The 27,151-nt window shown below is 67.0% G+C and overlaps 1 protein-coding gene across 4 annotated transcripts in view; it reads left to right on the forward strand.

The window, feature by feature from the left end:
* Positions 1-27,151, forward strand: part of ABR (ABR activator of RhoGEF and GTPase) — a 41,909-nt gene that overhangs the window by 11,186 nt on the left and 3,572 nt on the right. For 2 of the 4 annotated variants that reach the window (XM_030028107.2, XM_030028108.2), the window contains exons 2-21: positions 3,792-3,976; positions 9,161-9,265; positions 9,810-9,995; positions 10,798-10,905; positions 11,632-11,692; positions 14,031-14,083; positions 14,232-14,372; positions 14,717-14,838; positions 14,958-15,123; positions 15,257-15,379; positions 15,454-15,529; positions 15,664-15,768; positions 16,304-16,378; positions 16,525-16,622; positions 16,737-16,868; positions 24,522-24,581; positions 24,718-24,827; positions 25,089-25,228; positions 25,735-25,869; positions 26,157-26,262. In XM_030028107.2, the coding sequence (XP_029883967.2) occupies positions 3,792-3,976; positions 9,161-9,265; positions 9,810-9,995; positions 10,798-10,905; positions 11,632-11,692; positions 14,031-14,083; positions 14,232-14,372; positions 14,717-14,838; positions 14,958-15,123; positions 15,257-15,379; positions 15,454-15,529; positions 15,664-15,768; positions 16,304-16,378; positions 16,525-16,622; positions 16,737-16,868; positions 24,522-24,581; positions 24,718-24,827; positions 25,089-25,228; positions 25,735-25,869; positions 26,157-26,262 (2,287 nt within the window). Of the gene's footprint in view, positions 1-3,791; positions 3,977-6,786; positions 7,311-9,160; positions 9,266-9,809; positions 9,996-10,797; positions 10,906-11,631; positions 11,693-14,030; positions 14,084-14,231; positions 14,373-14,716; positions 14,839-14,957; positions 15,124-15,256; positions 15,380-15,453; positions 15,530-15,663; positions 15,769-16,303; positions 16,379-16,524; positions 16,623-16,736; positions 16,869-19,603; positions 20,064-24,521; positions 24,582-24,717; positions 24,828-25,088; positions 25,229-25,734; positions 25,870-26,156; positions 26,263-27,151 lie in introns of those variants that run through there. The other 2 variants (XM_030028109.2, XM_030028110.2) reach the window with 2 other exon arrangements.

A 27,151-nucleotide genomic window follows, 5' to 3' on the forward strand; every position in this document is an offset into this window, starting at 1 on the left:
TGCATAGGGCTGAGCCCCCCCCCCGAGTTTTCCAGCCCAAAGCCTTCGACACCCGCAGCCGGAGGCCGCATCCAGCAGCGGCAGTCCTGGGGTCCGGCGCAGCTCTGCGGCTTGTGCAGGCGGCTGAGCTGGAGCCCGGAGGCCACATCCAGCCCCAGCCTCCGCACCCTCCTTGCCAGCCGCGGCATCTCTGCAAAGCGATGGCTCTGCCGTCCCAAATCCTGCTCCGGCCGCCCTCGCCATGGAGGGGAGAGGCGCGGGGGAGGCTACTCGGCGTGCCCACGTTTTGGGGGATGCGGGGCAGGGTCCGGCCTTCGTCACACCGGGGAAGGCAGTGACGGCGCGGAGGAGATGCTGTTTGTGTCGAGCCACCCTTCGGAGGAGGCCGGCGGAGGCAGGTCCGAGGCCAGCTCACGCATCCGTGTTGTCATGGTGAATTTTCACCCAGGCATAGGGAAACCGCGGCATTTCCCCAAAACCTCACGGGCTCCGTGCGGATGTTGGGCTTCTCCCGGCAGTGGGGTAGGACAGGCAAGTGGTGGGGTGTGCTGGCACGCTGCCGGGGTGCCGGGGAACAGCATGTGCCCAGCTGGAAAGCGAAGAAAATGCCACCCTGGGCTGCTGTGATTGTGCTGCCTCTGCCCAGGCTGGGCAGAAGCCAGCTGCTGCCCTTGGCCGTGCTCCTTCTTGAGGACCATCGTGCTGGGATTAGCCTGGGTCAGACCTGGGAAGACATGGCAGAGCGGAAATATTATTTTCCTGGGGAAAATAATCTCCCGTGGGGATGCGTTCCTGGCTCTGTCACCCACCTGGGTCCAAGTGCCAGCCCACAGGACCCTGGCCCTGATGGGTGGCAGCATCCCATGGGTGCCAACCCTTGGTGCGTTGTGGGGCCGGATCCAGCTCAGGGCCACGGGGCTGTGTGCGGCAGCCGGGGTTACAAGGCTGTTTCAGGCTGGGGTGTCCTCACCCCTCAAAGTAGCTCCCCTGGGCCAGGCTGCCTCCCTCCCCTCGGTCCCCATGCCTGGGGTGGAGCAGGAGGATTTCCACTGCTGCTAAAAAACGGGAGCAAAAATAGCACTGGGTTTTGGCACGGGCGCAGGAACAGGCTGCAGGGGCAATGCAGCTGCGGGGGAAGGAGGGAGGTGCTCGGTTTGGGCTGGCTGGGTGGCAGGAGCACCCCACAGGCAGCGAGATGCAGGGGCCAGCCCCTCTGTGTCCCCTTGCCCAGCAATGTCCCGCTCGCCCGCCCTGGCTGCTTGGTGGTGCTCGGTTCCCTCCCCGTGGTGGGTGCTGGGGAGGTCCCTCTGCCCAGCGTCCCCAGGTGAGAGCCCCGTAAATACTGCACGGCTGCGGGTGGCACAGCTGGAGGCACAGCTGGAGCTGTGGGGACATGGCTCCGTCCTTCCTCTTGCGGGCAGCGCAGGATCCCTCTCCCTGGGGTGCCTGTAGGACTCGTCCCCGGCTCGGGTCTGGGACTGGGACGTAGATCTGCTCCAACTGGGAGCAACGGCTGCGTGAGAGCTGGGTCATTCCTGCGTCCCCCCGCAGGCCGGTCCCTTCCCCCTCTGTGCCGCCTTCTGATGCCGCCTTCTTCCCTGCGCCGCTGCGGGTGTCACCTCCCAGGGTCCCCAGCCGCCTCATTAAAGCTGTGTGCCTCATTATCTTGCCGCCGAGCTGCCCCAGCCTGGCTTGCCAGGTCTCCCACAGTGCCGGTGCCACCCTGGGTGCCCCCGTTGCCCACCCCGCGGTTAAGCCCAGAGCTGTAGACCTTGGCCTTGGTGGCGGCGAGGTGGTGGAGCCTGACGGCCTCGGAGTTGGTGTGCGTGGTGGGGACCGTCAGCTTTGTCACCTCCCCATTAGACCCCATCTGATGGGGAAAAGCGCTTGGGTGAGAGGTTTGGGTTTCTCTGGGGCATCCCCAGCCTGAGGACAGTGCCCAGTTGGGTAGACTCGGGGGAACTGGGTGAGGTGGGTGTCCCAGGGAGGTGGCCGTCATGGGGTGACACCAGTGCTAATGTACCTCATGCTGCCTTGCTTCTGGCCGGCGCTGGAGGCATCCCAGCTGGGACCTGTCAAAGGCAGGAGGGGTGAGGGACATCCCGCCATGAGGAGGCAGGACAGGTTAGAGCCAGGGATCCCCTTTCCCTGGAAGCTGAGGACCAGGAGGAGCTACGGGCTCCCCCATCTCTGCCCATCCAGCTCGTTCAGTCCCAGGCAGCTCCAGGGTTAGATGGGGGCTGCGGTGGCCTGGTGACAGTGGCACGCCAGCCTCCAAAGGGTGGTTATTAGCTGCTAATTGCTAATGAAGCAAGGTCTGAGAGGGGCTGGGGTATCCTGGCAGAGCTGAGATGCATCTGGCCCATGTCAGGGCTCTCCTCCATCCCACCCCCAGATGCAGGATGGGTCCCCCCATCCCTCCCCACTGGCACCGGCAGGGCTCCCGGCCTGATCGGGCTTCGCAGCGCTCCTTCATTTAAAGATTTATCCACTTTCATTATGAAGCCGAATGCAATATTAATGTGCTGAGTGGTGTTGGTGGAAGTCAGGGAAGTCCCCGGCTGGGGTGGCAGGGCCGTGGGGGCACGAAGTGGCAGCAGTGTGGGGTTTGGTCTGGGACAGCCGCTTCAGCCCCCACGCACCCCGTTTTGGCCAGAGTATCGGCCAGGGTCTCGGCTGGGCTCTCCCCCCTGTCCGTGCCCAGGGAGCCTGTGGGGACAGCCACGGGGCTGTCGGGTGGGGAGCGGAGCGAGGGGCTGGCGAGGGTTGGGCAAGCCGTGCCCACCGCCTCTTTGGGAGCTGCCGAGGGGGCTCTTGGCTGCAGGCCCTGGGTGGGGGTACCGACTGCACCCCACGGCCGCCCCTGCCGCAGCCGGGCTCCCTTCCCCCTCCCCTTTGTCAGCATCTCGGGGCTGCTGCAGCCGCCTCTTCCCACCGCCACCGAGCCGCTGCCGTTTCCATGGGAACAGGTTAGGATGTACCCCCCCGTCCCCCGCTGCGCCCCAGGGACCCGCCGCAGACCTTGGCCCCCCCCCCCCCCCCCCCGCTCCCACCTGGGGCTCCGGCTCCCCGAAATGGCTTCCCCTGGGCCGTGGGCAACGAGGGACAGCGTGGGGCATCCAAAAATGGGTGCTGGCCTGGCATGGCGGTGGTCTCATCCTGCGCTGCGGAAAGCAGACCCCTTCTTCCCCCCTCCCCGGTGTGGCCCGAGCTGCCCACCCGCCATGGAGCTGCCACCGTCACCCTTCTTCCAGGGGGGGGGGTGGCACCGTCCTCGGTGCTGCAGACCCAGACGTCCTGGCACCCGTTCCCACGCTCTGAAGAGGATGGGCACGGGGAAGTGGGGAGGACGGCGGCCGTGGCTGCCAGCCCAGCTCCATCCCTCCCCGGGGATGGCACGGGGATGGCGGCTGTCGGGCGGGCAGGACAGAGCCCCTCGAGTGGGGCCAGGGTATCTGGCAGAGCAGCTGTCCCTGCACAGAGGAGGCCTGCGGCCTCTCGGTGCCGTTAATTATGCAAATATAGGGAAGTGTGTCGAGCGAGCGGAGGATGCCCTGTGGGGCCAAGGATGCTCTGTGTGATGCCCTGCCTGCTCAGCCGGGCAGGCAGAAAGCAGGCAGCCAAGGCCGGCAGGGCCAGGGGGGGCTACGGGCGCGGGCGCGCGTGGCCCTGGGTATCGGACACGGGGTCGGTTGGCCGCAGGTAACTGGGGCGGTTGTGGTGTGCCGTGCGGTGACCCTCGGCCGTGCCGCTACCTGGATGCTCACCACCACCCTCTCTTCCCCTGGCAGACTTCAACTATGGTGCGGACGAGTACGACGCCGAGGGCAACGAGGAGCCCAAGGCGCTGCCAGAGGGCTCGGAAACCATGCCCTACATCGACGAGTCGCCCACCATGTCCCCCCAGCTCAGCGCCCGGGGCCAGGAGAGCGGGGACGGTGTCTCGCCCACACCCACCGATGGCCTCGGCACAGGGGTAGGTGCTCGTGACGCGGAGCTTTGCACCGGCTGCGGTTGAAGCTGGGGGCTGTGGGTGCCCGGCTCGGTTGTGTCAGCAGTGTCGGTGGTCCTCTGGTGCTGCTGTGACCTGGGGGACCGTCCCCTGGCATCCCAAACCCTGCTGGCCGTGGCCCTTTGGACTCCGGGGACCAGCAGACTCCGGGGACCAGCAGACTCCGGGGACCAGCACCCTGTTCTGCTGCTGGCGGTGAGGGTGCCGTGTCTGTGGGACGCGTTGTGTCCCTGCCTCGTTGAGCCATGCCGGTGGCAGAACCGGGTCGGAAAGCGGGCTCCGGGTGCTGAAGCCCAGTCGGCCTTGCTGGGAAGCCTGGGGTCCCCGGGGTCCCCTGCTCCGGGGAGCCCTTGGGGACAAGGCGCAGCCGCTCCGCCGGGCTGCCGGCTCCATCTAGCGGCACTTGGGGACGAGCTGCCAGCTGGGGAAGGGACACCTTGTCCCCCGTCCCCCCCCTTCTTCTTCTGGGGAACTTAGATTTAACCCCTTCTCTCCCTCTGCTCTTCCGAGAGCATCCTCGGGAAGCCCTTGGGATTTATCCAGGGTGTTTCACGGGGTGGGGGATGCTTGAAGAGCTGCGGGCCGGGAAACCAAAGGGAAAAAATGTTTTTTCCAGAAGACAAGTTTCTGTAGAGCCCGACGGGGGGCGGGGGGGTGGCCGCTGTCCCCGGGGACATGGGGGCTGCCGTCCCCGGTGTGTGCCCTGGACCGGTGGGCTCTTGGCAGGGCAGTGGGCGTCTCTGGTCCCTCGGCACAGGGCTCGGGACTGGCGTGGGGAGCGACAGCCTGGCCCCGGGCTGGGGGGGGGACACCCCACTGGGGGACAAACCCCCCCCCTTCCCGGGCGCTGGGGAAGCTGCCGTGGTCCCGCAGCGAGCTGGGGGTTGGCCGGGGCGGGAGGCCGGTCTAAGAAAACGTGAAAGTTGGTTTTGTTTTGGTTTTGGTTTGCTTTTTTTTTTTTTTTTTTTTTGTCGTGGAAAGAGTTAAGCCCTTAACCCGGATGCTGAGGCAGAGGAGGCGAGAGGTGTGGCTTCCTCCCCAGGGCCCGCTGCTGCGCAGCATCCTCCTCCCGGCACCCAGCGCGGCCCCACGGCGGTCCCTAGTGGGTGGGTGCCGGTCCTCTGCCACCCCGCTACGCGAAGGACCCTGTCCCCCCCCGGGACTGGCTCCAAACCACCCGGGCTCAGGGTCCCTTGTCCCCCAACAAGACGTTGGGCAACAGCCCCTCGAGTCCCAGCCCTGCCGCCCCGGTGCCTGGCGATGGGATGTGCTGTGGGCGATGGGCTCCCAGTAGGGATAGCGGGGGGTGGCTCTGGGGAAGCAGGGGTGGGGGGGAGAGCCTGGGGGACGCTGGCAAAGCGGTGCCCTTGGAGGCTGGTGGGGCGTGTTGGGGCTGGACGCGGGCGGTAAAGCCGGCTTGGTTGGCACTAACAGGATTGGGAAGTGTTGGAGCTCAGCACCGGCTCTGCCTCCATCTCTTTATCTAGAGCTGTTTGCGCCGGGGCTTAGTGGAGAACCATCTGAATACTGGCACGTTTAATCCTACGTGTCCAGCCTCGTGATGGGCACGGGCTTGCAGGCGAGTCCCGCTGTGGCCAGTGGCACAGCGTGCCGGGCTCGCCCCCATCGTTCTTCTCCAGTGAGGTGGGACTGGTGTCGCTGCCTTTCGGAGGGCTGGAGGAGGTTTCTGATGGGGCATCTCTTCTTGCAAGCTCTTGGGGCAGCTGTGACCATATCTGGGGCCCCCGGCCGCTGGGTGCAGGCAGAGCCTGTCTCTCCCTCTCCCACCCGGGAAACGCAAGCGCCATGGTCGTGGTGTGGGGTGGTGGCCCCAGTGCTGCTGGGTTTGGCACTGCGGGTGGCTTTCCCCTGGGCAGGGAGCGTTCCCTGCTCTGGGGACCCAGCCGTGGTGGGCAAGGGTCCCGGTGCTCTGGCACAGACCCCTTTTAGCAAAGGCTGGGTAAAGCTTGAGCTGTGGCACGGACGCAGGGCTGGGCACGGGCTCTGGAAAGTCCCCGTGTCTGTGTCCCTGCCCACTTCTCGCAGCAGGAGTTTGTTCCAGGATTGGACAGGCGCGGGGAGGAGAGCTGGCTCCTGCAGGCAGAGCACATGCGGCCGCTGGTTCCCCTTTTACTGCCGAGGAGCAGGGGGGAAACTGCTGAAACAGCTCTTGCGTTAGCGTCCCCTCCTCCAGCCCGGTCTTGCCCCATTTGCCAGGGCCCACGATGTCCCTTGCAGGCGTCACGCCACCGCTCGTGTCCCCGCTCCCCGGCTGCCCCGGGGGTTGTGGTCTGACTGGGGCAGCATGGGCTGCAGGGCAGCTGCTGCAGGAAGGCACACACGTCTCAGCTGTGTTACCCTGCCCCGAGTCCCCCCTGGGGCAGGGAGAGGTCCGGTACCCTTCTGGGGGTGCAGAGACAGGTCCCCTTACGGGACCAGGCGACGCTGCTGCCCTCCAAGCTCGCTTCTCCCTGGTGCCAACCCCCACGGTCCGGCTCTCCGCCTTCCCGCGGGACACGCAGGGACCGAGAGCCCACGGCAGGCGGGACCGATGCTCTCCCGTTGCTGACCGCTCCGCTGGGCGAGGGTACGGGGGGGGGGCCTGGCAGGGGACGGGGGACCCTTCCCCGTGACTCTCGCCGGGTACGCCGAGCTCTACCGGCGTTGGGAAGAGCTGGCTCGGAGAAGGCGGCTGCTGCTGCTGCGCGCCCCAGCCTTGACCGCATGCCGCCGGCGGAGCAGCCCCACCTCCAGCGCCAAGAGATGCATTTCCTGTAGCGAGCGTGCAGGGCGGAGCGGCGGGGCTGGCTTGGGGTGTACGGCGGCGGGCAGCGGCCCTCCACCGCCGGCGGCCCCCTCCGGGGGTGAGCGGAGGCCAGGGGAGAACCGGCTTGTTCCTCTTGTCCCGCCATCGGTGACCCCGGAGTCGCCGTCGTCACCGCCGCCGCAGCCGCCGCCGCTCGGAAGCGGTCGTGCGGCCGCCTCGGGAGCGCCTGTCGCTGCGGCGGGAGTCGAAGGCCTGAGCCGGGGCGGGCGGGAGCACCGGGGATCCCATAATGGCTTCTTTCATCCCGCTGCGGTGGCCGGCGTCTAGGGCCGAGTCAGGCCGGGCCGGCTCAGCCGCGTGAGCCCCTCGCCCGGAACCTTGCGGGGGTCCCCTCTGCCCCCCGCTGCCCGGCCGGCCATGGAGGAGGAAGAGGAGGCCATAGGGTACCTGGATAAAGTGCTGGAGGACGAAGATGACTCTGAGCCGGGAACCCCCACCAGCCCCGGGTCTCCGTTCTCGGCCAGCGAGAAGGTGGGCGGCGGGGGCACCCCGCTCCCGTGCTGGGGCGGCGGGTTGGGGGGGGGGGGGCACATAGGGGCATCTCGCTAGTGCTGGTGACACCCAGGTCTCAGGGCAGCTCCTGGGTCGCTGCGGTGGGTGCTGGTGGGGGGCAGAGCTCTGGGGGCAGCGGGAGCATCGCTGGAGACCCACCGCTCCCCCGGGACTGGTTGCGGCCGGGGGGGGGGGACAGGGCAGAGCTGCGCCAGGCATCGGGTGCAGAAGAGCTCCGTGGGTGCTTGCGCAGAGCGGGGCGAGCACCCGCTCTTCCTCCCGTGGGGGAGCGGGGGCCACGCGTGCTTGCTGCGGTGGGGGGGCTGCGTGGCTCAGCAGAGCTGGCGCCGGTTGCTCAGGAAGGGGCTGGACCACGCTCTGCCGCTGCCCCACCGCACAGCCACCAGCAACCCCAAAACGGCCCCAAAACCACGGTGGCTTGGGGGCAGCCCCGAGGGGGACCCCTGTGCCGGCAGGTACAACCTGGCACCCTTCTCTCGCCCACCCTGCCGGGGGTGCCTGGGTGCCCCCGGGGGGGCTGGCACGGGGCTGGAGGAGGGCTCCGGTCCCGCTCTCCTCCGGGGTCTCCTGCACGGGTCGCTCCTCTGGGTCACGGGGGTCCGGCTGGCATCGTCCCCACGGGGCGCAGACAGGCCCCATATCTCCCCAGCTCCCGCGCAGGGCCCAGGCTGGGGGAAGCAGGAAGAGCTAACCGTGACTAATCGGTGGCAAAGAGCCCGTGAGCTCCCAGCACACAAAACCGGCCCCCCCCCCCCCGTACACCCCCCCTGCTGCACCAGTCACCGCGGCTCGGCCTTAAATGGTGCAGCCTGGCAGGGAGCCGTGGGGTGGGCACCCTGGTTGGCGCGGCAGCCCCCAGGGCCGGCTGGCAGTCGTCAGGATGGGACGGGAAGATGCTGATCCGTGGCCATGCCCAGCCCGGGGCTGTGCCCCCGCCTTAGGTGGTTGGAGCTGCCAGGCCCCCCCGTACGACGGCCAGGGCTGGCAGGGGCGGGCGGCACGGGCAGAGGTGAGCCAGGACCAATATCCCCTTGAAACCGTCCCGAACGGCTCATTACCCGGAGCAACCGATGTCCCCGTGGCTCTGCTTGGCCCCCATCTGGGTGGCAAAGCCTGGTTCCCGAGTGTGATTTTTAAGGGGGGAGGCCAAGGCACGCCAGGCGTTCGAGGTAGTCCAGGGGCTGGGGCACCCACGTTTGGGCGCTGGCAGAGCCTCGCTGAGGGTCCCAGAGCTCCCCAGCCCAGCCATGCGTCTCCCATCTCCCTGCCATGAGGATCATACCAGGGGAGGATCGTATCATGGGAGCATCAGTGCTGCAGCAGACCTGGGTGCGAGTTGAGCCGCCGGCAGCCGGAGCGGCAGCAGGGCACCGTAAAGCCCGGGACCTGCGCCGGTGCCATCGGGCAGCGACCGCTGGAGTGGCACTTCCCTGGGAAAGCCTCAGCTGGGGAAAAGGGTGGTGCCGGATCATGTGGCAGCACCATCCACCGCCAGGCATGATTTCACCGGGCAGCTCTGGACTCTGCCCTGGGAGAGTCCTGCCGTGCCGCACGCCACCCTGGAGCGTTGCCAGCAGCGCTGGGCTCGTGGCCAGCCGGGAGCAGGGAGGGGAGCGAAGCCCATGGCTTCCCAGCCGGCTCCAGCCTGGCTGTGCCGCCCAGCGGGGCACATGCCCGGCCCTTGCCACGGAGCTTCCCTGACGCTGGCGGGGACGTGTGCCGGGATGCCGGGGATGGGGTGGTGGGATGAGGGGGTCTCCTCCCGTGCCGCTCGCTGGCTCAGCCAGGCTCCTTGCTGTGTTGTACAGGGCGAGCGAGATGCTGGCAAAGGCCTGGAGATGCGGAAGCTGGTGCTCTCCGGTTTCCTGGCCAGCGAGGAGATCTACATCAACCAGCTGGAGGCCCTCTTGTTGGTGAGTACAGCCCCCAGACTGGACACCCCCTCCAGCGACATCCCCCAGCAGGGGTGGGTGGGTGGATGAATTGATGGGTGGGTGGGTGGATGGATGGATGGATGGGTGTTTGGGTGGGTGGATGGGTGGATGGATGGGTGTTTGGGTGGGTGGGTGGAGGGATGGATGGATGGATGGATGGGGTCATTTCTTCCTGGACTACCTCCTGCAGGCAGGCCTGACCCGGGCACTACCTGGACAGGAGCAAAGCTGCAGGAGCCATGCCAGACCCAGCCTTGCTCTGGCCCAGCTGCCCCCGTCTCACCTCCCCCCGCTGCCAGTGTGCCTGGCGGGGAGGTATTTATAGCCCCGCTTCCTCTTGTGGACTTGCTGGCCCTTGCGGCGGAGATGCTGTTGCACAACGCGGGGGTCACCGCCGCCACGGGGAAGTCTGCGGGGATGCACGGTCCTGGGCAGCCCTCGCTGGCGGCTCAGATGCCCCTTGTCCCCAGCGTTCCTCTCCCAGCCCTTGTCTCAAACACTCTCCCTTCTCCTCCTTTGGCAGCCTATGAAGCCGCTGAAGGCCACGGCCACTACGTCGCAGCCTGTCCTCACCCTCCAGCAGATCGAGACGATTTTCTACAAGATCCAGGACATCTACGAGATCCACAAGGAGTTCTACGACAGCCTGTGCCCGAAGGTGCAGCAGTGGGACAGCAACGTCACCATGGGCCACCTCTTCCAGAAGCTGGTATGCGCCTTCCCCGGGGCTTGCTCCGCTTGGAAGAGGAGGAGGGCCGGGGAGATGGAGCACCACGCCGTGGGGCTCGGCCCCACGGTGTGGCTCAGCTCGCACCCTGCCCACGCGCTCATCGGTGGCTCTGGGACTTGTTGCATCCCTCCCTGCAGCAGCCGCTGCTGCCCGCCTGTGCCCTCCCACCCCGGCAGCCCCCGTGCCCCTTGCCGCAGCGGGGATGCCCACAGCTGGTGGGTCAACCGTGATGGGTTTTTGGCTGGAGGTGCATGGTGTGGCTTTACCGTGGCACTGGCGGGAGCCCAGGCGTGTGGGTGACCCTCTGGGGAGAGGCGGGAGGTTGTCGCCTCTTCGCTGCCTGTGGGCGCTGCGGGGGTGGCTCCCCAGGGTCATGCTCCGGGTCCTGCCGCTGCTTTGGACTTGCGATGGGAGCAGGGGATGTGCCCGTGGGTGCCGTGGCCATGCTGGGGAGGGGAGGAGGAGAGGGCAGGTCGAAGGGTGCCGGGAAACGGCTGTAGCTTCAGCCTCCGCTGTCCAGGCGCTCATTACCTCTCCGCTGGATTTTGGAGGTTTGTGGGGGCACAGGGCTGGGCAGGAGCCCCACCATCCTGCCCCGGGTGAGGGCTTTCCCTGCGGAGCCAAGCGTGTGGCTCCCCAGCTGGCTATGGTCTGGTAGAGTGTCCTGCTGGGAGGGGACAGCTCTGGCCAGTGTCCCCTCGGTGGCTGCCTGCCCCTCACGCTGCGGGGGGGGGGCTTCCAGCATCCCGCTGGGTGCCCGGCTAACCCCCACTCCCCGCAGGCCAGCCAACTGGGGGTCTACAAGGCCTTTGTGGATAACTACAAAATCGCACTGGAGACGGCAGAGAAGTGCAGCCAGAGCAACTACCAGTTCCAGAAGATCTCGGAGGTAAGCTGGGCTGGGGCTGTGCCGGGGGGGACAGGGCTGCCGCGGCCGGGCTGTCCCGGCACAGGGCAGAGAACGCCGACCCCATCTGCCCGGCAGAGATGCTCTCCCTGCCCTTGGGGACTGTCCCAGGGGCAGGGCCGTCGGTGGCTGTGCTGGAGGGTCGTGATCTCTTGAGTGTTGCAGGGGTTTGGCTCCCGCCTCGTGCAAGCTCAGGTGGGGTTCAGCCCTCGCTGCCGTCATTTCTGGGATGCTGCGGCAGCCTGTACCTGCTCGTCCCATCCAGGGAGCGTGGGTGCTGGGTGCTGGGCACCTGTGGCTCATCTCCTGCTGGCTACATCTCCATGCCTGGCTCCCCTATAGAAACGGGGACCTTCGTGGCTGCAGCCTGGCTCCCTGCTCTTTCCAGCCCCTCCGCAGCAGGGCTGTTCAGCTCGGTGGGACCAGCAACCTCCCCGGGCTGCTGTGGGTCCTGCTCCGGGGTGCCCCATGGATCCACCGTGTCCCGACCGCTGGGCACAGCCAGAGCCGCTCCTGGCCAGGCAGCGTCCCGTACAGTCCCCACGTCCACCCCAGCACCCGTGTGTCACCTTCAGCGTGGCCGGGCTGGGTCCAGGGGGAGATATCAGGGTGCAGGAAGGGTGGGGGGGGACCCCGTGACCTTGAACAATGACCTTCCCCCCACCCCAGCCCCCCGCGGGCTGCTCTGACGGGCCTTTCCCTCCCTAGGAGCTGAAGGTGAAGGGCCCCAAGGACTCGAAGGAGAGCCACACGTCCGTCACCATGGAGGGTACGGCGGGCGCGGGCTGTGGGGAGGGGGGCGCAGCCTTTTGTCTACGCGCGGGACTGGCGCGGATGAATTACTGAGCGGTTCCCGCGAGCGGAGCCCATTGTATCGCCGTGTGCGGAGCCGGTGAGGAAGGGGGGGGGACGCAGCTCTTTAGGATGCTGGGGGCGTGCAGCAGCCCCCCACCCTCTGCCCACCCCCTCCTCCCCGCCCGCCGGCTGCGCCAAGAACCGTGCTGAGGGGCCGATGCCGTGCCGCAGCCGGGCTGAGCTGCCACGGGGCGGCAGAGATGGATGCGTGGAGACGGGGCTGCCATGGAAATCCTCGTCGTCGTCCGGCTCTGCTGTAACTGCACCTACGGTGAGGCGAGGGGGGGTGGCTCTGAATTTGGGTGCCGATGGGGAGCGATGCTGCGGGGACGCCGGCTCGGAGCTGGCCGTCCTTGCTGGGGGCGTGGAGGCTGCATCGTGCTCCGCAGCCTGAAGTTGGGAGCGTCTTTGTTCCAGGCTCCATTGAATCATCTTGGCTCCGGCACACGGGGCCACGCGCTCGCCTTTGCCGCCGGGCGGGGGCTCGTGCCGGTGGTGGGACGGCGAGGGACCGGGGCGGGTTGGGGGGACCCCCTCTGCCTGGGCTGTGCCGCGGGGGATGGCGATGGGGAGGGGTCCCCGTTCGCTTGACGGAGGCTGCGAGCATCGTGGGGCTGGAACGCCCGTGTTTCTGTGGCTGGGGAGGAGAGGCTCCGGGCGTCCCTGCCTGCTGGTGCCTGGCCCCGTGCTGCCTGCGTGCGGCTTCCAGGCTGGCGGAACCGTGCCGGCGAGGAGCCCGACGCTCCTTTCCTTGTGCCAGGACAGCCCCTCCCGGGGCTCCCCGGTGCTTTGCGTGTGCCTGTAGTGATGGCAGCAGGAGGGTCCATCCTCCCCATGGGTCTAGGGTGGGGGAAAGGGGGGGAACACCCTGCCTGCCCCCTCCATTCCAGACCAGGGCTCTCGCTGGCTGCTGCAGGGGAGCGGGGCTCCGGTTTTACCCGCTGGCACAGAGTCGCGGGGGATGCAGCCTCTGGTTCAGGGTCCAGCCCTGCATTCTTGTCTCCTGAGCAGAGACCCCCCTGTTTGCCAGGATGGGGGCCCCTCTCTCAGGAGCTGGCACCATGAGGGAGCACCCTCCGAGGGAAGGGGATGGGAGCTCCCCCGCAGCTCATAGCACAGGGTGGGGGTGGGCAGCACCTTTCCCTCCGAAGCCCTGGCCCGAAGCCCGGCCCCGCTTGGCCCTGGCAGTTTGGGGAAGTGCTCTGAAGCGAAGGGAAAACCCAAAAGCGTCGGCCTGGCTGTAAGCAGCCCGGGGAGACGTGCGAGCGACCGGGTGTGGGGGACAGCGCTGTGAATGTGCTCTGTGCCTTCGCCTGCCCAAAGAGCCGGGGAGGAGGAGGAGGAGGAGGAGGAAGGTCCAGCTGCTTGGGGTGAAATGTGCCTCTGAAGAGCCCCTGGGGCTGGTTTTCTGCTGGGAGGGGGTGTCTGTGCCCCGTGCATGGGGCAGCTTTGCCCCCCCTGCCCCAGACACAGCTTCACGTGCACAGGCGGCTGCGGGGAGGGAAGACGGGGCAGCGGTGTTGGGACGATGCCTTGGCCCATGCGTTCTCTGCGGGTGGGGATTTTGCCACCGCTGGAGCAGCCTGGATTTCTCTCGCGCCCAGGACTGGCTGGGGTGGGGGGATATGGGGTGTCCTATGGGGTGGCAGAGCCCGGCGAGGGCAGGGCGGGGACGGGACCCGCCGCTGAGCCGAAAGGGAAACTGAAAAACCTGCCGGCTGCTGGGGGCGACGAGCAGCTCTTCCTCAACCACAGCCACCGCACGGCAAGCTGGCGGTGCCAGTGCGTGCGCCGTGCCCGGGGAGGTCCTTTGCCCTGGAGGGGGGACGCGCTGGCACAGTCGTGGTGGGGACGTCCCGCGGTCGGGGCAGACCGGCGTTCACGGCAGCGTGTCTGGCTTTGCTCGCTGTGACCTGTGGCAGCAGAGGGGAGGAGGACGTGGTGGCGGGGTTGGTGTCCCCACGGTGCCCTGTCCCTTGGGGACAACTGGGCTCTGCCCTTGCTCCACACACCAGCCCAGCTGTGGTTTCTCCTGCTCTTGGCAGTAACGTGGCGGTCCGGCTGTCGCTGGCTCTGTGCAGAACGGACCCCAGGTGCTCGCCCAGGGCTCCGTGCAGACCTGGGGGGGGGGGTCTCTGGGCATCTGGTCTCCCCTCCTTGCCCCCACGGGATGCGGTGCTGGCTCTCACGGGTGGGAGAGGGGCCGGGGTCCCGGCGGCGGGTGGCTGCTGACGCCTCCTCTCTCCCCGCAGCGCTGCTGTACAAACCCATTGACCGGGTGACGCGGAGCACCCTCGTCCTGCACGTGAGTGTGACGCCAGTCCTGGCGTGGGGGGCGGTGGGGGGGGACTGCCCCCATTGCTCTTGGCGACCTGCAGCCATGGGGAGAGCTGCCGGGGGGTCTCCGGGGTGGGTGCCGCAGGGCCAGCCCACCCACGCCTGTTCCCTTCCAGGACCTCCTCAAGCACACCCCGGCCGACCACCCCGACTACCCGCTGCTCCAGGACGCCCTCCGCATCTCACAGAACTTCCTCTCCAGCATCAATGAGGACATCGATCCCCGGAGGACGGCGGTCACCACCCCCAAGGGGGAGGTGAGCCAGCGGGGTGGTGGGCAGTGCCTGGGCACAGGGTGAGGGCTGAGCCCTCTGCCAGCCCCCGGCTGGTGTCTCCACCCTGAGGAGCTCCATGGTGCTTGGTTGGGAGATGTAGGGTTTCCTCTAGACGCAGTTCTGCGTGCAAGTTTAGGGCTCTACCTGGTCCTTGCTGCTTGCTGGCACCCTACCGAGCGTACGGGACTCAAAATAGCACCCAGAGGACATGGACCTTCCCATGTACCTGGTGGCTGAGCCACGGAGAGGGACAGGAGCATCCGTCCCCTGCGGTTTGTTGGCCTTTGCTCCCTGCCCGCTCTCACGCCAGCCCTGCTGCCCCGCAGACCCGGCAGCTTGTCAAGGATGGCTTCTTGGTGGAGCTGTCGGAGGGCTCGCGGAAGCTGCGGCACGTCTTCCTCTTCACTGACGTGCTGCTCTGCGCCAAGCTGAAGAAGACGGCCGTGGGGTAAGGAGGGTGCTGGACACGGGGGGAAAAGTGTCACCATCCCCGCCGTCCTCCAGTGGGTCAGGGGACGAGGCAGGGAGGGGGTCAGGCGTTAATCGGTGCCCGTGCCCCGGCCGCAGGAAGCACCAGCAGTACGACTGCAAGTGGTACGTGCCCCTGGCCGACCTGGTGTTCCCCTCGCCGGAGGAGTCGGAGCACTGCCCGCAGGTCCACGTCATCCCTGACCACGAGCTGGAGGACATGAAGATGAAGATCTCAGCCATCAAGAGTGAGGTGCAGAAGGAGGTGAGAGGAGGCTGTGGGTGGTTGGGGACCGTGCGGAACCTGCTGCCGGGGTGGGTGCCTTCCTCTGGGTCAGGGATGGGACATGGGGGGCCGGGGGCGCCTGCAAAAGCTCCTGTCTGCTCCCCACCTGCAGAAAGCCAACAAGGGGCAGAGCCGGGCCATCGAGCGCCTCAAGAAGAAGATGTTTGAGAACGAATTCTGGCTGCTCCTCAACTCGCCCGCCATCCCTTTCCGCATCCACAACCGCAACGGGAAGGTGAGGAGGGCGGGCTGGGGGCCGGGCTCAGCCCTGCCTGTGCACAGTCTGCTTCATCGCCCTCTTTCTTCTAGAGCTACCTCTTCCTGCTGTCATCCGACTACGAGAGGTCCGAGTGGAGGGAGGCCATTCAGAAACTGCAGAAAAAGGGTATGTTTGGGGCTGCTGAAGCCCTCTTGGGGCTCCTGGCCACCCCAGGAGGTCCTGCAGGATCTGTTGTTCGCCGGTCCCCATGATGGGTGCTGGCTGCATCCCTCTGAAGCTCCTCTCATGTCCTCTCGCAGACCTCCAGGCCTTTGTCCTGAGCTCGGTGGAGCTGCAGGTGCTCACGGGATCCTGCTTCAAGCTACGCACCGTCCACAACATCCCGGTCACCAGCAATAAGGATGGTGAGTGTCCGCTGGGCTGGCGGGTCCCTCTTTGCCTCCGGATGATGCTGGGGAGGAGTTGTGGGGGGTCCTTCAGCTGGAGCGGGGTCCCTGCTCGGGGACCCTGGCTGTGCAGGGGGACAGCTACCCACCAGGTGGCACTACTGGAGCAGAATCGGGCTCCCAGGCAGAGCAAGCCCGGCTGCAACACGGGGCTGCTTTTTGGGGTCTCTCCAGCACCCCCATGGGCTGGGCAGGACCAGCGTATCCCCAGGGCGAGACCCAGCCAGCCCTACTGGGAACTTCCCCCAGGGCTGTCCAGCAGCAGGAAAGCTCGGGATGTCCGGCAGGGATGATCGGCAGCGGGGGATACGTGTCGTCTTCCAGGCCTTAGGGATGGCCCTCCGGGGGAGTTGGGGACATTGGGGTGTCACCGCAGGCACCTAGCGCTCACTATGGAAAAGCCTGCCTCGGGGACAGCCAGCCCGCACGCTGGCCCCGGGGCATAGGAGGTGGCAGCTGAGCCCTGACACAGCCTCTGCTCTCCCCGCCGCAGATGACGAGTCCCCCGGGCTCTACGGGTTCCTGCACGTCATCGTCCACTCCGCCAAGGGCTTCAAGCAGTCTGCCAGTAAGTGCGGGTGCCCACCCTTGCTCGGAGGGGCCGGCGTAATCGGGAGAGCTGGGGTCCAGCACGTGGCCCCGCTCTGCCCGCAGTGGTTCCCCGGGAGCCGGTGGGGACGTTCCTTGGGCACTGAGCCGTGTCTGCTCCCCCAGATCTTTACTGCACGCTGGAGGTGGACTCCTTTGGCTACTTTGTCAGCAAAGCCAAGACCAGGGTTTTCCGGGACACCACCGAGCCACAGTGGAATGAGGTGAGAGGAAGGTGGGATGCAGGGAGGGGACCGTGCCCCCCCTTTCCCTTCCAGCCCCAGTTTTGAAGCTGCTCTGGGGTGCCGGGGCTGAGCCACCCTCCCTCCGCGCCCCAGGAGTTTGAGATCGAACTGGAGGGCTCCCAGTCCCTGCGCATCCTCTGCTACGAGAAGTGCTACGATAAGACCAAGCTCAACAAGGACAACAATGAAATCGTGGACAAGATTATGGGCAAGGGGCAGATCCAGGTATGCGCTGGGGCTTTTGGGCATCTTCTTACTCAACAGTGGACCTTTTGGGGCACCTGGGCTGGGAGGGTTGCCCTGGAGTGATGCCTGGGAGACGCCTGGCAGCGTTGGACAGGCAGCTCCGCTTTTGGGAGCGGGGTACAGGGATTGTGGCTCGGGGTTGAAGGCAGAGAGGTGGGCGAGCCATCAGGCTGGTCCCGGGGCACGGTGGCTGCAGGAGAAGGTGGGACAAAATGAGAGAGGGTCCCGCGGAGGTGGTAAAGCCAGCGGTCACCCCCCCCCCAAGATGCGCGCTTCCATTCTGCCGCCCTCCACGCTGCAGCCCCGGGGGGGGCTGTGGGGAAGGGGGTTGGCACCCGCTCCAGGGAGGGCTGTGAGCGTGCAGCCCCCTTGTCCCCCCCCCTGCCAGCCATCCTGTCCCCCCTCTGCCACCATCTGCCTCCCCTGTGCCTCCATCAGCCGCTGTTATGGCAACGGGGGGTTTCCAGGGCAACGGCTGAGCCGCCTCTGATTGGCGATTGCCAGGCAGGGAGGATGAAGGCCTGGGCTGCCCTGAGATGATGCTCCCAGGTGAGCAGGACCGGGCAGATGGAGGTGGTGGGGGGGGGCAGGCAGCCCCCCGACCCCGCATCCCTCCAGCACCCGCCTTGGTCAGGCTGCGGGGAGGCCCAGGGCAGCGAGGATTGATTCGGAATGGGGGTCCCCCTGTGTTTTCCTGGTGGGGACCACCCCCCCGTCTGGCTGCCTTCCCCGCTGTGCTGGGGACAGCATCGCGCCCGGGACGCAGCCCTTGACCCAAGGCCGCTTCAAAGGGCCCGGCGTGGCCGCCTGCTCCGTGGGAAAGCGGCTGAGGGCAGGTCCTCGGGGAGCAGGGAGCGGCACGGAAATGCTGCTGGGAATGGGACGCTGCGGGGGGACGGCACCACGCCGGGCGCAGGGTGGGAGACGGGGGGGGGGGGGGGGGGGCTCCGCTTCGCCAGCGGCTTGTTCGTACCCGAAATCGCCCGTCTGTTGCCCTCTCCGCAGGGAAACGGCGGTGTGGGGGTGGCGTTGGGCCAAGCGGAAGGGCCGGGGTAGGGAAGGGGCTCGATGCCCCGTGGGGATCAGCCCAGCTGCACTCTCGGAAATAGCGTGGGTCAACAAACATGAGTCACGCTGGGAGACACGAGGATCGGGACAGGGACAGCACAGCTTGTCCCCACCATGCAAAAGTCATGGGGGAAGAAAGGGAAAGAGAGGAGGCCCTGGAGCTGCTTATCCCAAAGAGGACCTGGCTGGACGGAGCAGCGTCAGGGTTGAGGCCGTCCTGCCGTCACCCAGAGCCACGGCTCGGCCCCTGCCCTGGGAGTGGGGTGGGTGGCGGGGCAGGGACGAGGCGGCATGGCTCTGGGCAGGACGGGCAGCGCTGCTCGGGGGGCTGTGGGTTGTGGCCAAGCCCCAGCGCTGCCCCTTTGCCCTCTGCCCTGAGCTGTTCAGGCAGAGATGCTGCCCTGGATGGTCCTTACCCCGGCGGGTCCCTGGGCTCATTGTGAGCCGCTGCTGGTTCCAGTTAGCGGCAGGAGCGGGAGACACGGAGCGCTGGCATCAGCAGCTCGGCAAAAGCCCGTGGTGTGCGTGGGGCTGCCAGGACGGCCGAACCTCCCCCTGCAGCCGGCGCGGTGCCCGCTGCCCAGCTCTAATCTGATGGCCCAGGCACGTGGGTCAGCCACAAAAGCAGCTTAGCGGCATCACGGGCTGGCAGGAGCAGGTCAGCGTGCGAGGGGGATGCTGCAGCCCCTCTGTGGGGAGCAGTGGGGGCCTCCCTAGGCTGCAGAGCTGCCACGTGCGGGCGGCACGTCCCGCTGGCACAGAGGACGTGGCTGGGTCCGTGGAGGGGCTGGGGTTGGCACCAGCCTCCTCTTGAGCATCCTGGTAACGAGCCCCGAGGGGTCTGCGGCATGGCGAGCGTCGGACCCCCACCCTGAGCCTGTCCCCGGCAGAGGGTGGGCACCCTGTGCCCATGTCTGGGAGCGGGGGGACAGCTCCGTTCCCAGTTGACATTAACCCTGTTTTGTTGTTGTTAACCCCGTTTTGCGTGCAGTTTCCAAGGCTGGGACGTGCCGTGGTTGGGGTAGAGGTGCCGGGGGGGGGGGGGGGGCTCCTTTCCCCGTGGGGGGCTCGTGTCCCTGGCGCTGCAAGGCTCAGCTTTGCTCTGAGCTGTCCCAGTCGCTCCCAGCAGCTGGGCTGTGTCCGGTGGGTGCTGGCGGGGGGGGGCACCCGGTGCTGTGACGGGGTGGCAGACAGATGCTGGGAGTGGGCAGAGCAGGCTGCGAGCGCTCCTTGCCCACATTGCAGAGGGGGAGAGGCTGGATCTGGCCCCCATGCCCTGGGGTGGGTGAGGAGACAGGCGGCGGGTGTATGAAGGGGGTCTCAGGGTGATGGGGCAGGATGGAGCAGCCCCTTAGCCCCAATTTGATGCCCGGCGGGGGGGGGGGGGGGGTATGTGGCTGTTGAAATAGAGCCTTGTGTTGTCGTGGGTACGGTGCCTGCTGTACCCGCAGGGAAGAGCTGCCTGTCCGTCTGTCCCTGGGCTGGCGGAGGCTCTGGAAAGGGGGGCGATTTGTGATGTCGGGGCTCCCCAGACCTTCCCGAGCGGTGGCAGGCGGCAGGGCGAGGGTTAAACGCGTGGGGACCGCCGGGGGGGGGGGGAATGGGGGGGGCTGTCTTTGAGTCACTTCCTCGCAAGGGGAGGGAGGGAGGGAGGCTTTTTGGGGCTGCCGAGCTGCTTTTCGACAGCCTGGCTTCCACTCTGAAGATGAGCCCTGCTCGTTTTCCTCCCCACCGCCCCAACCGGGCTCCCCTCCCTGTCCCCCCCCCACCCTGACCACCACTGATCTCCCACCCGGAGCAAAAAGGATGCTGGTGCTTTCCTAACCTAGCCCAGACCACCCCCCCACCCACCCCCCCACCCCACTCCGGGTCCTCCCGACCCACCCTCGTCTTCCCCCCCCCCCCCCCCGCCCCAAATTCTCCCCCTTCACCCGGAGCCCGAAGCGGTTCACTGCGATGATGGAGGTGCTGGTGCAGCCGGATGAGAGCCCCGGTCCTGTGGGCGAAGGGCCGGAGCGTGGCGTGGAGGAATCCGAGGGGAAGCGACCCCCCAACACGGGCGCCCGTCTGTGGGGCAGGGTGCGCAGCAAGCTGCTCCGGCAGAAGGTGCTTTTCGGGGTGCGGGGTTTGGGGGGGACTGGGGACACGGTGGTGGGCACCAAACGGGCTCTGGGACAGCTTCGTCGCGTCGCCGGGCTGTGGTGTGTGTGGTGGTTGAGGTTTTGTGTGGGTGTGGGTGTTTCTGATGTGGGGGGGCTGTGTTGTTTGTGGGGAGAGGGTTGCGGGGTCCGTGCGCGGAGCAGGGAAGCTGTTCGGGTGCTTTGGAAACTCTTCGAAGCAGTTAGCAGCCTGCGGGGTGTTTGTTTCCCTCCTCTCCCTCTGCGTGCTGGGGGGGCTGAGGTGTTTGCATTGGGGGGGGGGGGGGTCCTGCAGAGGGAAGTTGGGGATCCCCCCTGCCCAGCCCTGGGGGTCACCCAGGAGACAGTGATGCTTGTGGGCTAGCTGGGGCTGGGCTCCTGGGGTGCTGCAGCACCCAGTGCCTGCGTACCCCCTCTTGCTTGGTTTGCAAGGACCCCCCCCCCCCCAAGCCCCCCCCGGGTCCATCCAGGCTTCCCCCAGCTCCCAGCCATGTCGCAGCCACATTAGCCCGTGCTGGGGAGGACGGAGGGCAGGGGTGGGCAACGGAGGTGACAAGGGAGGGGGACAGCACCGTCGCAGGCTGTTCCAGAGCCCCCGCGATCCCATGGGGGACTCTGGGGGTTTCCCTCCGTGCGGTACCCCTGCGTGGGGAGCTGCTGGCTTGGGGCTCGGCTGTGACCGTGGGCAAGAGCTGCCCGGGCCCGTGGGGGTTTGGTTTGGCAGCAGCGGGGCCAAGGTTTGCTCGGCGGCGGGGCTGCCGGCGCGGCGACGGGGCTGCCTGTGACGCAGCGGCATTAACCTCGATTCTGTGCTGCCGCCGCTGCTCCCGCAGCGGGGATTAAGGGGCGACGAGGGCTATGCGGGGAGGCTGCTCGGCGGCTGCCGCTAGCTGTTGCTGGGTCAAAACACGAGGGGGTTTTGTTTCCCAGCCCCACATGTCCCCACCGTGGCTGGCGGCTGCTGACCGGGAGGCGCTGGGGCTGCAGGGGCAGGATGCGGCCCCGGCGGGTCTGTGCATGGTCCCGGCGTGCCGCGGGTGTCTGCTGCTTCTCGGGTGGCTCTCAAAAGGGGGCTGTGAGTCGCCGCTTTTTTTTAGGGCTGTGCTTTGCCGCTGGCAGCGTTTGCTGGTGTGGGGGTTGCTCTGTCCCCACGGCACGGAGTGGCTCAGGGACCGCCTGTTCCTTGGGGAAGGAGCTGCTGGCACGGAGGTCTGGTGGGGGCATCTGCTTGCCGGAACCGGGGCAGCCGCGGGAGGCCAGGCTGAGATGTCCACGGGTGCTGCGCCGATGGGAAGCAACCCCGGTTGTAGCGGCTCCCCCAGGAACCCGCTCGGTAGGGTCATGGCAGAAGTGGCGTCGCTTGGCTAAGCCACGAGTTTGCTCCCGATGGCTTCACCCCGGGCTGATGGCTGGGTGACCTCGTGGGCATGAGGCGCGAGGAAGGGATGTGCCCAGCCTGGCAGCCCCTGCCCTGCTGTAGCATCCCGGTGCTCGGGGCCCTGGAGAGCCGCCATGGGGGTTTGGAGCCATCCCAACTCCTCACCTGGGAGCCCCGGGCACCCGGCGCTGCCTGGGTCTGTCTCGGCTGCCGCTGCCTGCGCAGGAGGTGTATCCGCCACGCGTGGCCTTGGAGGACAAAATCCCAGGAGGTGGCCTTGTCCCCTCGAGTTCAGAGTCACCCCGTGCATGAGATGAGCAGCAGGCAGGGGCTGCGGGGGTAAGCACCAGCAGGACTTGGGGGTCCCTCTGCTACCGGCGTCTCCCCAGGAAGCACAAAGCGCTGCGGGGCTGCCAGGATGCTCATCGCCTGCCACGCTGCCGCCTTTTCCTCCGCGACCTGGGGCCTTGTCCTGCGAGCAAACGCCTTCGGGTAATTTGGGAAAACGGGATGACAGCACGTCCCCGTGTCCGGGAGCAGAGCGTGTTTCGTCTCGCCGTGGATGAGAGCGGCACTGCAGCGGAGCTGGCCTGGGCACGGATACCGCCGCTGCTGAGCGTCCCCTGAGATGCAGGAGGGAGCAGCCCGCAGAGGTGCTGGTGACCTGGCTGAGCAGTCTCCCTGGGCACGGGCCGGTGGTTGAAGCTGGCTGACCTGCCAAAGTGGAGCTGACATCTGGGACAGCAGCATGTCACTTGGGCCATCCTGCACAGCGCTGGCACAGAGGCTGTTCCCCACCGGCCCCGGGACGTCCCCGCGTTGTGCTGGAGCGTGGCGGCTCCCTTTGGAGGAGAAGGAGATGGTGGTGGGAGCTGAGACGGGGTGTTTGCCAGCGCTGCGTGGGCAGGAGCTGCCTCTGGCTCTGTGGGTGGATGCTCCCGTCCGTCCTCCCACGCCTGGAGACGAAGCATCGCCGGTGGCTTTGCATCCTGCGGGGAGCGGGCAGCGTGGCGGTGCTGCCTGCCTGCTGCGCGGGGTGCCAGCGGGCAGGGCTGGAGGAACGCCGGGGCCAGGCCACAGCCGGTGCCCGACGGGCGTATGGGGACCTGCCCCAGCTGCGAGGGGGTTCAGGCCAGCGGTCCTGGCTGAACTAGCCCAAATTTGGAGCCGTGCCGGCTGCTGCGGGGCGCTGGATGGGGACGATTCTGCCCAACTGGGGACAAGTGGCTGCGGGAAGGCGGTGTGCTCGGGGTAAGGTCCGCGGTGCTGGCGGCAGCCAACCTGGCTTTTATTAAAGCTCTCTTCAGAACCCTGCTAAAGCCCTTCCAGATGTGAGCTGCCAGGGCCATCAGAGCCAGGGGGGACCCGGGGGGACGGGGATGGGGAAGGCGTATGCGGTGGTTGCAATTAAATTTGCACTGCGGAGCGGGGAGGCCCACAGCTCCCGATCCGGCTGGGGCACAAAGGGCTTCGCTGCCGCTGCCTGGGGCTCGCAGGGTTGGATGCTGTCACGAGCGGGACCGGGCTGTGTGGGGAAAAGGGATGAAAGCCCCACGGCACGGGTGGCGTGGGGCTGGCGTTGGTCGTGGTGGGTGCACGGCAGCGCTGCGGCGGGGGGGATCCGCTGCTGGCGGGGGGGGACACGGGGGAATCGGAGCGGCAGGGCTGGGGTCGGCGGCGGGCTGGCTGCAGCCTCGTGATCCTGGTGTCCAAATCTGCTGCAGGGCCCCACGGGAGCCCAGGGCAGCTGCAGCCTTCCTCCTCCTCCTCCTCCTCCTCCTCCCGCTCCCCCCGCTGCTGTTCTCAGCAGCCGCAGGGCTGGCGGGGAGGAGGTGGCGTGGCGCTGGCCGGGCTCTCCCGTGCGCCAGGCTGGAGCGCCAGGGAAGGCTCCACGTCAGGAGCCGTTCCCGGGCCGTGCTGGAGACCGTAGAATTTCCCGTGGCACTGCAGTCGCCGAGGAGCTGCTCGGGCTTACCGTGGCACAGGGCTGGGCGTCGGGCGATGCCACAGTGCTGGGTCTGTGCCGAGAACCAGGACAGCTCGATCCTGTCCTCGGGAGCGTGGGGTCTTGGTGTGCAAGAAGGGACGTGAGGGACTCCAGGGTCCCCCCCCCCCCCCCCCATCGTGATGTGTAGCGGCTTCACAGGCAGCCAGAGGCTGGGGCAGGGGAATGGCAGCTCTGTGGCCGCAGCAGCCGTTCTGGACATCTTTGCGCTCGCCCGGAGCATCTCCCGACCCAGCAGCTGTAGGAAACTCCCGTGTCCTTGAGGAGTGACCCCGCACGCTTGGCGCGAGCCGCGCATGGCAGCTGCGTGCACGTGGCCCTGGGAGCCCCCGCCAGTCCCTGCCAGCTCCCACATCCCATCCCCTTCCCCGAGGGGACATTAGTGCTGGGCTCTGCCCCACTGCCCGCCCTGTGCATTACGGGGATCGATGGGGCTGGATCGATACCACCAGCTGGGGACCGAGAAACCCCAAAAGGCAACTGCACCCACCTCTGCCCAGCCCTGGGGCCCGGCGCCCACCATGGCACGTGCCGGGGCCTTGGGAACGCCAGCACCTCGCCGCGGCGGCCGGGCGCCGGGGCAGCATCACCAAGTCCCCCGCTAGCCCCAAAGCCAGAAATAGCGGAGCCCGTCATTCCCAGGGGTTATAAATAGCCTTGGCTATGGGGAGATGTTGTTTTTCTGCATGGAAAACGCTGCCCTAGTTCTGTTTCATCAATCTGCTGCCAGAAATAGTCCTAATTTCTTGGAAATTTCTTGCTTCTCGGGTGTGGGTTAAAGCACTGCCTAGCAGGGGCTCGGGGGGGGGGGGGGCCAGGGTGGGGAGGCTGAGCCCACCCGGCTTCAGGGCACGGCCAGAGGGACCCCAGACCTTCCCTCTCCATCCTTCTGGCGTGGGCAGCACGGTGCCAGGGAAGAGCATGTCCCGTGCCCCACGCTGTCTGTGGGTCAGGGGGGCTTCGGGGGCCGCCAGGCTGGGGCGGCAGCGGGGCTGGCATGGGGCTGCATCCCCGCGGAGCTCACGCACCATCTCTCCCCGCAGCTGGACCCGCAGGCCGTGCAGACGAAGAACTGGCACATGGATGTGATTGAGATGAACGGGGTAAGCAGGGCCGCGGGGACACACAGCCCCTCGCTTTGATTGTAGCCCCTTCCCCGGGGCTGTGCTGTGCCTTCATGCGATACGGAGGTGACGGGCCAGGGCCCGGCTGCTGGGAGTCACCTCCTGTCTCCTGCAGATCAAGGTGGAGTTCTCCATGAAGTTCACAAGCAGAGACATGAGCCTGAAGAGGACCCCATCCAAAAAGCAGACCGGCGTCTTCGGGGTCAAAATCAGCGTCGTGACAAAGTACGTGCGGGGCTGGGGTGGGGGGGGGGCTGATCTGCTCCGGTCCCTGTGGCTGTGGGGTTGCACCATGTCCCCTTACTCCCACCAACACCGGAGAGCTCAGCTTTTGCTCTCTGCTGCGGTCTCGTCTGTTCCTTTGCCACCCCCATCCTTCCCACCCGGCACGTCCATCCTGCCCGTGGGCCCAGGGTTTGCAGGGCTGAGCCGGCTGCCGTAGGGTCCCCCGGGAATTTTTCCTCATGGCTCTGCTTTCCGAGCCAGGCGCGAGCGCTCCAAGGTGCCTTACATCGTGCGCCAGTGCATCGAGGAGGTGGAGAAGAGGGGCATCGAAGAGGTCGGCATCTACAGGATCTCTGGCGTCGCCACTGACATCCAGGCGTTGAAAGCCGTCTTCGATGCAAGTGAGTGTCCTGGGAGACGGCCGCCCTTCGCGTCACGTTACCCTGGGAGGGTTCACAGGCACCGAGATGCCCCTGGTCCCCTGCCCTGCAAGCCCAGGGTCTGGTTATTGCACTGCGTCTGTGCAAAATGTGCCGGTGCGCCCAGGAAGGGGCTGGGGGAGAGAAGGAGGGTGTAGCTGGGAAAGCAAACGCCCAGAGGTCCCAGCCTTGTTTGTGCCTTGGTGTCTCTGAGCTGCTGCAGCGCCTGGCTGGCTCCTGGGAGACACTGAGTCAGGGCAACGTTGCAAATGGATTTGCAAATTGTTCCGCGTCCCATTGCCCGGCCAGGCGGGAACCGCTCGGCTCTTCCCAGCCCCTTCCTGGCAAAACAGTGCTGTGGACCCGGCGGGGCTGCCCCTGCCCCCCAGCCGACAGCCTGCCCAGGCAGCTGGGGTGACGTGGGGGGGGTTGAGATCCGGAGGGGAAGGAGGTGCAGGAGGCATCACACGTGGGTGCTCTTTGGACAGATAACAAGGACATCCTGGTCATGCTGAGTGACATGGACATCAATGCCATCGCCGGCACGCTGAAGCTGTACTTTCGTGAGCTGCCTGAGCCCCTCCTCACTGACAGACTCTACCCCGCCTTCATGGAGGGGATCGGTAAGGGCTCGGGCATGGGGAAGGGGTTGGTGCCCAAGCGTGGTTCTGGTTGGCATTGCCTGCTCCGGGATGGGAGACTCCCGAGGGTCCTTCCCAACTTAGCCCACTCGGTTCTGGCTGTCCTTGCCGGCTCGCGGTGCTGCTCCCCAGGGCGCGGGCAGAGCCCTGCGGGGCAGGGTCGGCCGCTCGTGCGGTGGCTGCCGGGAGGCGTCTGGCCGTGGTGGGTCCTGCTGCTGCACAAGACGTCACCAGCCCCTGTCCTGAGGTCTCTCCCTCCTTGTCTCCAGCCCTCTCGGATCCTGCTGCCAAGGAGAACTGCATGATGCACCTTCTCCGCTCGCTGCCTGACCCCAACCTCATCACCTTCCTCTTCCTGCTGGAGCACTTGAAAAGGTAACGGCTCGGCTTGCGGCTCCCGGGCGCCTGCCTGGCGCGGGCGGGAGGTGCAGGATGGGTCTGTCTCCACTTTTCCGTGGGGATGGGACGTGAGCAGAGTTAGAGCCGCTGTCTGATTCCTGTGGTGCCTGTGCAGCCGCGGGCTGATTCCAAACTGGAGGCAGATGGTGCTGTGCTGGTGCAGAGCAGGGCTGCAGGCAGCACCCAGGGCCAGCAACAGCAGCTCGGTGTCGGGCAGGAGGCAGAGTCGCCCTTTCCTCTCCCAGCCCCTCCAAGAGGGTGCAGCCCCAGGTGTGTCCCACCTGCCCTATCTCCCCGGGCTCCGGCGTGTTCGCCAGGGTCAGGCTGGGACCCGGCATGCCACGAGTCCTTTTGGCTGATGTCAGTGTTGGCTTCCCACGGCTCCTTTCCGTGGGCCCCATAGGATGCTGGAGGGATCCTGGAGCCGTTGGGCCCCACGGAGCAGCCCCCAGCACCCCAGGACCACCGGCCACGGTGCCAGCAGGGATTTTGCAGCGCACGGCCGTTGATGCGGGTCAGCTCTGCAGGGAGCACACGTCCTCTGGCAAGATGCAGCTCTTGGCTGCTGCAGCGGGTGTGCAGCTGGTTGGACGAGCACTCTGCGGGGAGCGGCTGGCCTTGGTGCAGGACGGGGAATCGATTGGGAGCTGTGCAGTGTCCCCCTGAGCAGGAAAACTGAGTGCTGTGTCCCTTCCCACTAGTCCAGCAGTAGGTCCTGCAAAACAAGGTGCAATAATCCCTGTAACTCGTCTGCTGCGGGTGGCCAAAATCCAGAGAAGTCAGCTCTGCGGACGTGTCCCAAAGCTGCGGGTGACGTCCCGTGTCGCTCGTCCCGGGGCGAGTGCAGCAATGCGTGGTTCGCCAG

The sequence above is a fragment of the Aquila chrysaetos genome, chromosome 10 (assembly GCF_900496995.4).
Source record: "Aquila chrysaetos chrysaetos chromosome 10, bAquChr1.4, whole genome shotgun sequence".
Taxonomy (NCBI): Eukaryota; Metazoa; Chordata; class Aves; order Accipitriformes; family Accipitridae; genus Aquila; species Aquila chrysaetos.